This window comes from Mastomys coucha, unplaced genomic scaffold (assembly GCF_008632895.1).
Source record: "Mastomys coucha isolate ucsf_1 unplaced genomic scaffold, UCSF_Mcou_1 pScaffold13, whole genome shotgun sequence".
In the NCBI taxonomy this organism is placed as follows: domain Eukaryota; kingdom Metazoa; phylum Chordata; class Mammalia; order Rodentia; family Muridae; genus Mastomys; species Mastomys coucha.
Window position 1 is genome coordinate 45888131 of NW_022196895.1, and position 13287 is coordinate 45901417.

The 13287-nt window shown below is 38.6% G+C and overlaps 1 protein-coding gene and 1 pseudogene across 6 annotated transcripts in view; both read left to right on the plus strand.

Moving 5' to 3' along the window:
• Positions 1 to 13287, plus strand: part of Dmxl1 (Dmx like 1) — a 149269-nt gene that overhangs the window by 126574 nt on the left and 9408 nt on the right. For all 6 annotated transcript variants that reach the window (XM_031365659.1, XM_031365654.1, XM_031365655.1 and 3 more), the window contains one exon: positions 9864 to 9991. In XM_031365659.1, the coding sequence (XP_031221519.1) occupies positions 9864 to 9991 (128 nt within the window). The remainder of the gene's footprint in view (positions 1 to 9863; positions 9992 to 13287) is intronic.
• LOC116087147 lies at positions 964 to 5496 on the plus strand (annotated as a pseudogene).

Genomic DNA, 13287 nt, shown 5'->3' on the forward strand with positions numbered 1-13287 from the left:
AGTCCCTGGGAGCTCTGAGAGTACTAGTTAGTTCATATTGCTGTTCATCCTAAGGGGCTGCAAACCCTTCAGCTCCTTGGATCCTTTCTCCTTCATTGGGGATCCTGTGCTCAGTTCAATGGAGGCTGTAAGCCTCTACATCTGTATTAGTCAGGCACTGTCAGAGCCTCTCAGGAGACAGTTATATCAGGCTCCTGTCATCCAGCACTTTCTGGCAAGCACAGTAGTGTCTGGGTTTGGTGACTGAATATGAGAAGGATTCCCAGGTGGAGCAGTCTCTGGATTGTCCTTCCTTCAGTCTCTGCTACATAGTTTGTCCCTTCAACTCCTTCCATGGGTATTTTGTTCCCCCTTCTAAGAAGGAACGAAGTATCCACACTTTGGTCTTCCCTCTTCTTAAGTTGCTTGTGGCTTGTGGATTGTATCTTGGGTATTCCGAGCTTCTGAGCTAATATCCACTTATCAATGAGTGCATACCATGTGTGTTCTTCTGTAATTGGATTCCCTCTCTCCCTCCTTTTTTACTAATAGTTTTAGAGTATAAGGCCTTATGTTGAGATTCTTGGTCCATTTGAATTTGGGTTTTGTTCAGTGGGAGAGATGTGTAGTTTTATTTTTTGACTTGTTGAAATCCATGATTCATATTACCATTTGTTAAAGATGAGGTCTTTTCTCCTGTGTATATTTTTGGCGTCTTTGTTAAAAATCAAGTAACTGTAGTTTTATGTGCATATATCTGGATTCTCTATTTTATTCCACTGATCTATGTATCTAATTTTGAGCTGATACTATGCTTTTCTTATACCATATTTTTATTGCTGTGGTTCTGAAGTATTTGGTGTCAGGTACCTCCTGCAGTGTTATTTTTGTTCAAGATTGTTTTGACTACCCTTGTTTTTGTGGCGGTGGTGGTGGCAGTGGTGGTGGTGGTATATGTTTATGTGTTTGTGTGCTGCCATATCATTTTTTCCATAAAAGTCATTTTAATTTTATTTTCATTATTTTATGTGTATATATGAGTGTTGTACTTTTGTGTATATTTGTGCACATCGTGCATGCACTACCTGTGGAGGTTAGAGTATAGTATCAGATTCCCTGGGATAAGATTTACAGATGCTTCTAAGCTATCATGTGAGTGCTAGGAGTCAATGCTAGAGCCCTTTAGAAGAGCAACAGATGTTCCTAACCATTGAGCAAACTCTTCCTTCCACTCCACCATAAAATTTTTGTGTTTATTTTTCTCTGAAAAACAGACATATTCTTTCTGTGAAGAATGGTGCTAAGATTCCACTGAATCTTAATAGCTTTTGCTTGGATTTCCATTTAACAAGATTTAATTCTTCCAGTGTATGAATATGGAAGGTCTTTTCTTCTGGTGTCTTCTTCAGTGTCTGTCCAAAGTGTCTTAAGTTTTCATGGTAGGGATCTTTCATTTCCTTACTTAGATTTATGAGAGAGACAGAGGAGACTAACTCAGTGTGTGTGTGTGTGTGTGTGTGTGTGTGTGTGTGTGTGTGTGTGTGTGTGTAAGCCTTCCTTTGTTTTTTGAAATAATTTCAGTAGTATTAGAGTTAATTCTTCTTTGACGTTCTATAGAATTTTTGTAGTAAATCCAACTGGTCTTAGAGGATATTTTAGTATGGAAATTTTTTGTTGCCACTTCAGTCTCATTGCTGCTTATGAACCTGTTGAAGTAATTTATTTCTTGTTGGTTCAATTTGGACATATATATCTAGAAACTCATACTATCTAGAAACTCATACATCTCATTTAGATTTTTTCATCTTAGTAGAATAAAATGCCTTTATGATTCTCTGAATTTCACTGATATTTGTTGTAAAGTGTCTCCCTTCAGTTCTAGTTTCATTAATTTGAGTCTTCTTTTTGATTAGTTAGACCAAAGGTCTGTTTTTAAATTTAGTTTATCTTTTCAAAGATCCAGCCTTTTATTTCATTAATTCCTTGTGCTGATTTTTTTTATGTTTCATTGATTTCTACTTTGATTTTGATTATTTCTTCTTATCTACTTGTTTGTGTTTAGTTCTCTTTTTTTCCACAATCTTCAACTGCATGCATCACTAAGCTATTTAAGATTTCAGGGCTTTGTTTGTTTGTTTGTTTAAAGTAAGCATATTTCTCGTAGAATTGCCTTCATTGTGTCTCATAGATTTTGGTATGTTGTATCTTCATTTTCATTCTATTCTGGGATTTCTTTTTTATTTCATTCTTGATTTCTTCAGTGACATAGTTATTGAATTGTGTGGTATTTAGTCTCCAGCAGTTTGGATGTTCTCTGTGATTTCTCTTGCCATTAAGAGCTAGTTTTGTGCCATCATTGTCAGGCAGAATGCAGGAAGTTAGTTCAGCTGTCCACTATTTGTTGAGAGTTGCTTTGTGCCATAATATATGATCAATTTTGGAGACAGTTCCATGACCTGCAAAGAAGTAAGCATATTCTTTTTATGTTTGGGTGGGATGTTCTGTAGCTTTTTGTTAGGGCCATTTAATTTATGATGTCATTTATTTCCAATGTATACATTGGCTACACAATCAATTCCACCTATTTCCTCCCTATTCAAAATTATGACCGTTCCCATGTTATCCCTTAAAATGACAACTTTTCTATAATTTGTAAAATAACCATTACCAGACCCCCAAGCCCAGAGAATTGGCCCACGGCTCTCCATAACTTCTTCCGGCTGAACAGAGGACGACGAAAAATTTTTTTAAATGGATAGGGAGGGGTAGGAAAATTAGAAAACTTGGTTAGACTTTAAGAAAGCTAGCTATAGCATCTGTTATCCAGTCTCTGTATACTTAGAAGGCTCAGAGGTTGGCTGACGTTCTGACTAGGTCCATCTGAAAGGTTGGATAAGGCAAAATGACCTGGAATCCATGACAATTCCCAAAGCTGTTTGGGAAGCAACTGGAAAGCTACTTTGGGGTCCAAGCAGGTCAGTTCAGCATTTCTGAAGGTGATTCTCTCCAAAGTTGTACATGCTATAATATATAAATCTCACAACCAAAATTTTAGTACCATTAAGATATCTGTATGGATTGTGAAGGGTGCACAGATTAGGTAAAGATGAAATTCTGCTCCTTGTTTGAGCATGTAAAAGATAGCTGTCTTTTTTATGAGTTAATTTTATTAATAACCAATTATAATAAGTCTTCATGTCATGGGAAGGATGGCACAAAGAATCTTTACTTGTCCTGTTTGATCCTCTTGAATATTTCTAGTTCTTCAGGGGGTCTCCTCCTGTCATATCTGATTCATATCACTCTGAAAGGGGTCCAGAGCCTATTCTCCTTTTCTGTCTATACAAATGCAGAGCCTTTCTCCCAAAATAGCATGTCCTGGGCCCAGTAACCAGAGTCATTAAATGTTTAGTTTGACCTTTCCCCCAGAGGAATTTTAATATAACTACCAAACTCAAAATCACACTCATTAGGTGGAGGTGGGACGGAGGCAGGTGTCACTGGCTTAGAATGAAGGCCCGCGGCCCTAGGGACTAAAGTGCCTGCTACCTGGGGCAAGCCGTGAGCCCTCATGGAGGCCAGAGAGGAACCACTGCTGCTGGCTGAACTCAAGCCTGGGCGCCCCCACCACTTTGATTGGAAATCAAGCTGTGAAACCTGGAGTGTAGCCTTCTCTCTAGATGGTTCCTGGTTCAACTGATCTCAAGGACACTGCGTGGTCAAGCTGGTGCCCTGTTCCTTAGATGAACAGTTTATCCCTAAAGAAAATAGCAGGAATGATTCAAAAGGACGGGGCAGTCTAAAGTAGAAGATACTGGACTGTAGCCAGATTGTGTGGGGGATCAGCCTGTGGCCCTCTCCACCCAGCAGGAAACTCTGGGTACCTTCCCATCTCCAGGCACGTGATGTCTCTTGCTTGATCCTGGCCACAGGCCTCAGTGATGGACAGAGCAAGATTTGGGAGGTACAGACAGAGCTTCTGCTTCTGAGTCTTTGGGCCACCAAGATGTCATGAGCGATCTGAGCTTCACACCCAGTGGCAGTTTGATTTTGAACTCTCCATCCAGGATAAGATTCTTCGCAATTGGGACCTGAGTAAACATGCTTCGTATGACACCAGTGTGATTATGTGGGACCCCTACACCGGCGAGAGGCTGAGATCACGTCATCACACTCAGCTTGAACCTGCCATGAATGACATGGATGTCCACATGAGCTCCCTGACGTCTGTGTGCTTCTCACCTGAAGGCTTATATCTTGCTACAGTGGAAGGTGACAGGCTCCTCAGGATCTGGGCTCTGGAATTGAAGGCCTTTGCTCCTATGACCAGTGGTCTTTGCTGCACATTCTTCCCAAATGATGGAGTTATTGCCATGGGGACGAGAGATGGCCATGTCCAGTTCAGGACGACTCCCAGAGTCCGATGTCCTCACTGAAGCATGTAGGCAGGAAAGCCCTCTAAAGTTTCCTGACAACATCTCAAGTCCTAGCACTGCCAATTCCCAAGAAGATGTAAGAGTTCCTCACGTACAGGATTTTGTAGCAGTGCCAGCCACCCCATCTCCTGCAGCAGAAGCAGTATGAGAGACTGGTTAGGATGGAACCTGGCAAATCACACTGGACTAGTGTAGACCTTCCTCCCACGGCATGTGCAAGTAGGTCTAAGTAATCCCACATCTGCGGTGCCGGCCTTACCTTGTCTTCATCCATTGTGAGCAGCCTTTGTCAGTCCATATTTGTTGAAGCTAAGAGTGCAGTTTGGATGTTGTTTGGGTAATAAAAGCAAGCAGGCTCCAGAGCCTCTCTGGTGGTGGCCAGTTCCACATTCCCTTAACTGAGAAGTGCCTGCTGCCTATTTCCATTCAGCGGCTGCATAGTTTGAAGTTCCTCTCTTCTGGTCAGAGGAACTTTGGTATTTGGTTTCTTATTTAGCTGCATATGGACTGGGCTGGGCTCCTCACCAATACACTAGTACTAGCTTTTTTTTTCCTTTAAACAGTGGCATGCATATGTAGGCAATGACAAGCGAGTATATCAGATTATACAAGGTAGTATTCCTCAACTGCATGTCAGTCAGATGGCCATTTATCAGCATCATATTTATTTGTATTTTTCTCAGTAGATATTAAGGTACAACTGTGTTTTCTCAATTGTCTCTAAGAACCAGAGTTCTTAAGTGGTCCAGTTGTGGAGCCAAGTCTTAGTTGTGTGGAATCAGTGCTGACATCACTGGCTTGTGCTGTCACGTGTGTTTGTTGCTGCTGCTTGACCTTACAGGATTTACCCTCCAGCTCCAACTGCCCAAAACACACAGACCCTTCCAAGCACCATTCTTTGAGTAACAGCTACCTATTCAAGATGCCTCACACAAAATCTGCCTTAGGAAAGTTAATGTATTTTAAGTTATTTTAAAAGAAACTCAATATCTTATTCTTTGGCCTTTCTTAATTGATGGTTTATGGAGACAGTGTTAACATTGTACAGTGTGTGCATAGAGGAGTCTCCTCTACTACTTGAGGAACACTGCAAAATGAGGCTTTTATTGAAAGGAGAAAAGAGAAGAAAAAAAAGGAAAAAATCACACTCATTTTGGTAATTAAAACAGTTCAAAGTAAATAAAGCAATCTAAACAAATGTTGTCTGTTGAGACAGTGCTTCTACTGTCTGCTGCCCCAACTTTCATGAGATCAAGGCCTCAATTTTTTATTTAGTATCTCCGTCTGCTTACTGTATGAGCCTATTTCCAGGCTCTCTCTCTCTCTATGTAATTCTAAAGGCTTAAATTTCTACTATCTGAGATAGGCTAGGCACCCTATCCCCTGCCTTCCATCTAATTTTTTAAGATTGAATGTCTCAGTATTTTAATATCTATAATTAAATTCCCTTTTGCTTACTGTATAGGCCTATTCTCAGGCTTCTAAGCTGTCATACCAGGGATATCGATCCCAGAATTCCTGTGGAGCCCACATTCGAAGAATTTGAGTATTATCCTGGCATAGACCTTTATAGATTTTCTTTATAACATTATTTCATTCAATCTCCCTGACTTCTCCCTTCTGTAGAGCTTCATATCTCTTTATACTTAAGAACATTTAAACAATCACAGTATACTTCCTTCTATCCTTAGAACAATTAAATCTCATTATCTCTATCCTTTATCTGCCTGTTGGCGGTCAGTAGCCTTTACTGTCTGCCTCTCTCTGCCTTCCTCCAAGGAGCCTGTCTCTGCACAGCAGGGCTCCCAGTGCCTCTGAGCCCAAACTCTTTGTATAAGTTCAGAACTCTGTGTGGGATAGGAGGGGGATCTCCATGTGGCTTGGGCAAAATCTGTATTCTATCCTTTGATTACTTGCTTGTAGGAAGCAGGCAGCTTTTACTGAGTGGCTCCCTGCCTCAGAGCAGCAGTCCTGGGATGTGAGGGGTTGTGATCCCAGGGGTTGTGAGCTGAGCCTGTGTTCCTTTGTTCAAGCTTCCTGGGATGGAGCCACATGACTCTGCTCTGCTTGCTGAGAAACCAATATTCCCTACTTCCTCAGCTTATATCATTATGTGTATGTGATCAATCCAAGAATTTCTAAATTAATAGTCAACTCTCACCTTTCATGTTGCACATCATCTGTTGTGTGTAGCTTTCACTCTACATTCAAAGCTCCAAGAATGGGCTGCACTATCAGCCTCCACCCAGCTTCCCTTCAGTCCATAGATAAAAGACACACACACAGATTGTTCATTTTCAACTTGCCTTCTTGGCACAATTGCTGGGCATTATTGAACTCTCGCTGCTAACATGCCCTTATTAATACTCTTACACGTCTCCCTCCTGCCCTAAACTTTAGTGCCCAGTTACATCTAGTCCCAGCTAAACATCCCTGACCACTCACCTATCAAGTGGCCACAGACTGCTGCTTCCCCCAAGACCTCACATGGCTGCTTGGTCTTTCTCCAAAGCATGGTAAACTGTCCTCTCCTCCCTGTGTCTGTCTCTTTTTTCCTCCTAGGACCCAGAATTCCCACCTCTTCCTTCCACCCAGCAATTGGACCATGATTTTCTTTACAGATCAAGAACCAGTTGGGGAACAGGCCCTTACCATCAGAACTGCCCCTACAAGAAAGGACAGACTTTTTGAGAGTTTTCTGTTGTCTGAGTTAAGAGTCACCCTTTAAGGGTCAACATATATCTATTGCTAGTCCTTCTATGCCACTTCGTCATCTCTGACCAAGCAGAGGTTAGGCATGTGAGATTTCAGAGGTATAACATTGAGAGATCTATGTGATACAGATGAGTAGAGCCTACCTACCTATGCAGGGAAGTGAAGTCAGATCTTGGTGGATCTGGGTAGACCGTAGGATGAGAAGTCAGCCAAGTCAGACACTGTGGGGACACTGTCAAGATCCAGGAGGAGCTGGGTCACCTGACATTGCAGAAGTGAGATTCTATATGATCTAGACATAAAGTCACTAACCGGGCAACACAGATAGACAAATTTCTTGGAGGCACCAGAATGCCAGTCAGGCGAAGAAGGATCAGGTCCTACTTGGCAGCACAGAGTGAAAAAGCCTGGATCAAAGTAGCATGTATTTACCAAAGGCTTTCTGAGTCCATGTGAACTTGAAGTATACTTGGGCCAGCTTCCTTCTGAGAGTTTAGGGAACATTTAATTTACTTATGAGCCTACTGTTCTTTAATCCATGTTATTTAGAACTCTTAATTGTCACACAAATAATGCATCTATAGGTTTGATTTTAGCCATGTGCCAGATAGAAAAATCACTAAAATCTTGATTTAAAATGATTTTATAATAAGACTATAAGGCCCAAGTATACACTATAAAAGGAGTCCAGGAGAGGTGCAGGTTTTTCATTTGCCTTTTATAAACAGTCATTTAACAGGGTATATATGGGCCTGAGGAGATGGTTTCATCATTCAAGTACTTCCTAGCCAGCATGATGACATAAATTCAGATCCCTGACACTCATAGAAAAATCTGGGAATGATGGCACAGACCTGTAATCTCAGCACTGGGCACTGGAGCCAGTAGGGTCTCTGGGGCTCGCTGTCCAGACAGGCTTGTTGTATTTGCTGAGTTCCTGGTTTCTTGGGAGACCCTGTCTCAAAATATGGTGGAAAGCACTTGAAGAAGATACCACAGTATGTACACACACACACACACACACACACACACACACACACACACAGAGTAGGGTGGTGCACAATGGACACACAGAAACACAGACACACACACAAAGAGACAGAGAGAGAGAGAGAGAGAGAGAGAGAGAGAGAGAGAGGGAAGGGTGGGTACAGAGGCAGGGAGGGGAAGGAACAACATAAAAAAGAAACAAATTCAAAGAGTGTTAGCACTGGTCCAGCTTGTTTTTCTGTAACTTTTTACCCATTGAGTCCTAGAGAGGGGTAATTAATTTGTCTAGAAGTTTCAACTCCCCCCTTGTAACTACCATAATTTTTAGTTACCTTTGGGAATGTTTATTCATTTCTCAAAAAATAAAAAAAATAAAACATAAAAGGTTATGAGTCCATATTGTTTATGCCTGAAGTTAGGTAGAGTTGGAGATATAGTTGGGTTTTAGGTTGTTAATACACCACAATTCAAGAACACCACACCTATGTAGCCTAGAGTTCTTAGCACTATAGATAGTATTTGGAAAACTTAAATAGTTTTAAATGGCTATCCTCATTGGTTATAATTAAGTAAGACTGTGAGGTCAGAGAGATGGCTCAGAGGTTAGAGTGCTGGTTGCTCTTCCAGAGAACGCAGGTTACATTCCCAACACCCACATAAAACTCATAACCATATCTAACTCCAGATCCAGGGGATCCTACACCCTTTTCTGATCTCTATAGGCACTGAATGCACATGTTGCACAAATATATAATGCAGGTAAAACATCCATAAATATAAGAGAAAATAATTAAGGCCATGGGAGGAAAAGAGCATCCCTTTTCAAGACATTATGCTGCTGTCCTCTCATCCCTACCCAGTGCACAGAAAAACATTCTAACACAGCCTGAATTAATTTATATTAAGTATTTGGTAAAGAATTAGTAAGACTCAACTAACAATATAATTAGCAACTTGCTGGGTATATTATGTATTAATTTTCATTATTCCTATATCACACTAATTCTGAGAGTTATGAGTGATATAATTTGGGTGGCATTTGTTATATTTCTGAGTGCTTTATATAAAAGATCTCATCAAAACTACTCATTCTTTATAATAATATTATCAGAGTCATTAGTATATATTTGAGATAACAGTCAAAATAACTTAAAATGAAATTTTCTTTAATATGACATTCAAGACTGTATGACTTTTTCTGAGAAAAGCATAAATTTAAACATTAATAGTATAACTTAAAGGTTTATTTTTAATAATTCCAATAATTATTATAATAAATATTTATTTTAGGCTATTAAGACATTGAGATAATTTTGAGAGCTGGGCAGTGGTGGCACACGCCTTTAGTCTCAGCACTTGGGAAGCAGAGGCAGGCGGATTTCTGAGTTCAAGGCCAGCCTGGTCTATAGAGTGAGTTCCAGGACAGCCAGGGCTACACAGAGAAACCCTGTCTCAAAAACAACAACAACAAAAAAGATAATTTTGAGAAGAATCTTAATTTATAGACATATGTTTCTAATATACATGTTTCTACTGTTTTGTTTGAAGACATGCTCTCAGTCAAATGAAAGTACATCATATTATTTTGTGTTTGAAATGAAAAATAAAAGGGAAACTTATATAAATGGATTGATTTATTATTTCCTAGGTATATTTCTGAAAAATAATTCTAGATTGGGTTAAATAAATTTTCTCAAAACTTTTTAAAATAAATAATGTAATTTTTGTCATTTTATAATGCAGATCTGACTGGAGCTCAAGATGGAAGTGTCAGAATGTTTGAATGGGGCCACTCTCAGCAAATAACCTGTTTTCGATCTGGTGGCAATTCAAGAATTACAAGAATGAGATTTAACTACCAGGGAAATAAGGTACTATTAAGAATTAAGTGATTTTTTTTTTTAAAGTTTGGTGTGTAAGTTTACTAGTTTGAGGTTTTGAAGAGTTTAAAGTACTAATTCATAAGAATTCTTCTAATTCTTCTGAAAGAACATTTAAGTGCACTTGATTCTTCTATAGTATGTGGTATACACATATCACTACTAACACAAATTTAAATGTACCCTAAGGACTAGTGCTCTATCTTACGTTTCTTTAACCAGTGAATGTCCAACATTTTCGTTCCTGGAATCTACTCAGAGTATGGTTCAGCACCAAGTCGCAAGTACAATTTGGGGTATGTTAGATCTAAGTCATCTGCATTTGTGATTTTGTATGCATTTTAAAACTGAGAAGCACTGCTGTAGAATGACAAGTCAGCAAACTGTGAACTAGGCACACAGCTTTAATAGAACATTTGTTATTAGAGTTCCATTGTTCATTATGTTTTCTTTTAGTATTTTCTTCTAGCAGAGTTAAGGAGAACAAAGAACTTGAGGGCAAACCTTTAGTTACAGAGCCATTTAAGAGAACATGTGACGCCGGGCAGTGGTGGCGCACGCCTTTAATCCCAGCACTTGGGAGGCAGAGGCAGGTGGATTTCTGAGTTCGAGGCCAGCCTGGTCTACAGAGTGAGTTCCAGGACAGCCAGGGCTACAGAGAAACCCTGTCTCGAAAAACCAAAAAAAAAAAAAAAAAAAAGAGAGAGAGAATGTGTGACTAGGAGGTGTGCTGTGAGATTTTCTCATAGAAATGACAGGAAAAGCACACCCATGACAGCTCAGTGAAATGGCTACCTAAGCAATAACAACACAAATAGACATACGAATGAAGAAGTGAGAAATTTTATAGGGCCCTAGACAAAAATAAGTATAGGAAACTAATGACTCCTGAGCAAAGAAGAATTGATCTCTTCCAAGGACGAGCCTCAAAATTATCTAATACAAAATGGTCAGCCCTGAAAGCATATACATACATACATACATACATACATACATACATACATACACATACACATATACACACACACACATATATACACTATGCAAACTGGGCAAGTTATATATTTATTCATGGATATGTAACAATAATAAAGAAAAGATTGCCATAAATTAATGATGACATTTTCTTTAAGTTTATTTTTTAAAGAAGTTTGCTGAAACACCTCTAGACCATCCCTTTTACTGTCTGTCACTTCTCACATTGCTGCTTATTTCAAATCAAGGGCCTAAAGTATAAATTAGTCTGGTATTTGTTTTCAGATAACGCATCACTAAAAGTTTATACAGATCCTAGATAACAGCCTTTGGCTTTCCCTAAGTTTCTATTATGGTGCTCACAAAGTTCAGATTTCAAACCATTTTGGACTTCAGGTTTTTCAGAATATGAGTGTTTAATAAGTGTAGTCTGAAATACTATGTTTTTATGCTTTCCGTTTGAGTTGACTGTGTGCTGTTGCTTCTAGTCTGTGTATGTCAATCCATAGTTCCTTTGATACAACATCTTCCCAATAAGGTGTAATTTGAACAACATAATTAGAATAAGTAATAGCTCTTTTTTCTTAGAAACTTTTCAAGGTATCTTTTACCAAATTCATCAGTATGATACTCAACCCTTTCTACAATTTGATTGTGTAGTCTGACTTATTTTTTAGCATTAACACTTGCATTAAAACAAGCTTTAGTTCATTGCCTGCCAGGTATCTTGCTAAGCAGTTAACTTTTCACTCACTTTAACCATGTGATGGAACCAAACAGCACAACGCCTGTGCGTGCTCTATGCTTTATTAAGGAAGCATCCTGAGTAAATGGAAGAGAAGACTCAGGCCATTCCAGTTATGTAAGTCAGTTTGCTTGTGAATTACAGACAGAATTGGACACTCAAAAGACTGAAATTTCAATAAAACTAAGGTAATGATACTAATAAAAGACATGAGGGATTCTTGAGAGATTCAGAAATGCTATCAATAAAACAGGCTAGTGTGAAACAGCATAGAACAGGAAATAGTTTTTATAAATTAAAAACACAGTTCTCAAAAATGGGGGTCAGTGAACATAAATTTAAAAAACAAGTATGTATGTATGTTGAGGAAATACCAAATCAAAAATTGCCTCCTGGTAAATAGTTCAGGGAATATTTTAGAAAAATCAAAACGGTAGGGGGAAAGCAGTGTTTGAAGGATTAATGAATATTTGTTGAAAGCAAAGAATATGATTCACAAAAAAGGGACTGCCTAGTACTAAGATGTATTGACAGATATGTGCACACGTTCCCTAGTTGTTTGCCTTTGTTTTGATCTGAGTATAAAGAAATAGTCCTATAAATGTGACAGAAATGGAGGTGTAAATGCTCCTTACTCACCTTCCTCTTCAAATAATTGGAATCAGGCTACTCAGAATTTCCAATTAAATGGGAAAAAATTACAATTAGTAGAGCTATTTTTATAGAATCCTGTTAGATAACAAGTGAGAAATAAGTTGACGTCCAGCCAAATTATATTTCAAACTAACACTACTTGAACATATATTCCATGTTTATCCCTGCTGAAGAACAAATGTAGCTCTACTCCAGAAAACAAAATAAGGTAGAAAAAAAGGGCTAGATAGTGAGAAAGTAAAACAAATAAAAAAACAATAGGCTATCAGAATTTTCAGAAAACATTAGAATAGTAAATAAACAATATGAAGTTTACCAAAACTTGAATATGTTTAGTAATCATCACTGAAAATTAAAACTTGGTAAATATTTTAAATTTTGATAGTTCCTAGTGTTACAAATATGTAAGAATAAATAAGAAATGAGTTTCAAATATTTTGCTTAAAATTGATTTTACCTTCAGTTTTCAACATTTTACATTTTTTGAACTTTGTGGGCAGAGGGCAAGAGCATTCTGTGGCTCACATGTAGAGGTCTAAGGACAACTTACAGGGGTTGCCTGCCTTCCTTCTTTCCACTGCGTGGATCCCAGGGAAAAAAAAAAAAAGATCATCCTACAGAGTGAGTTCCAGGACAGCCAGGACTACACAGAGAAACCCTGTCTCCAAAACAAACAAACAAAACCAAAAATAAAGGAGATCATCCTTCTTGCCAGCTTTATCTTTTAATTTTAATTGATACAAAGCATTCCCCACTCTAAATATTTAGTCTATATAATTATAAAGAGGTGTATATTTATATGAATGTTCAAAGCAGCAGCTTTTATAATAGAATAAATTGAAAACTGTCCATAAAAAGAAAATTTATAATTGTAAGACAACTATACACTGCAATACCACCCAGTACAAGAATA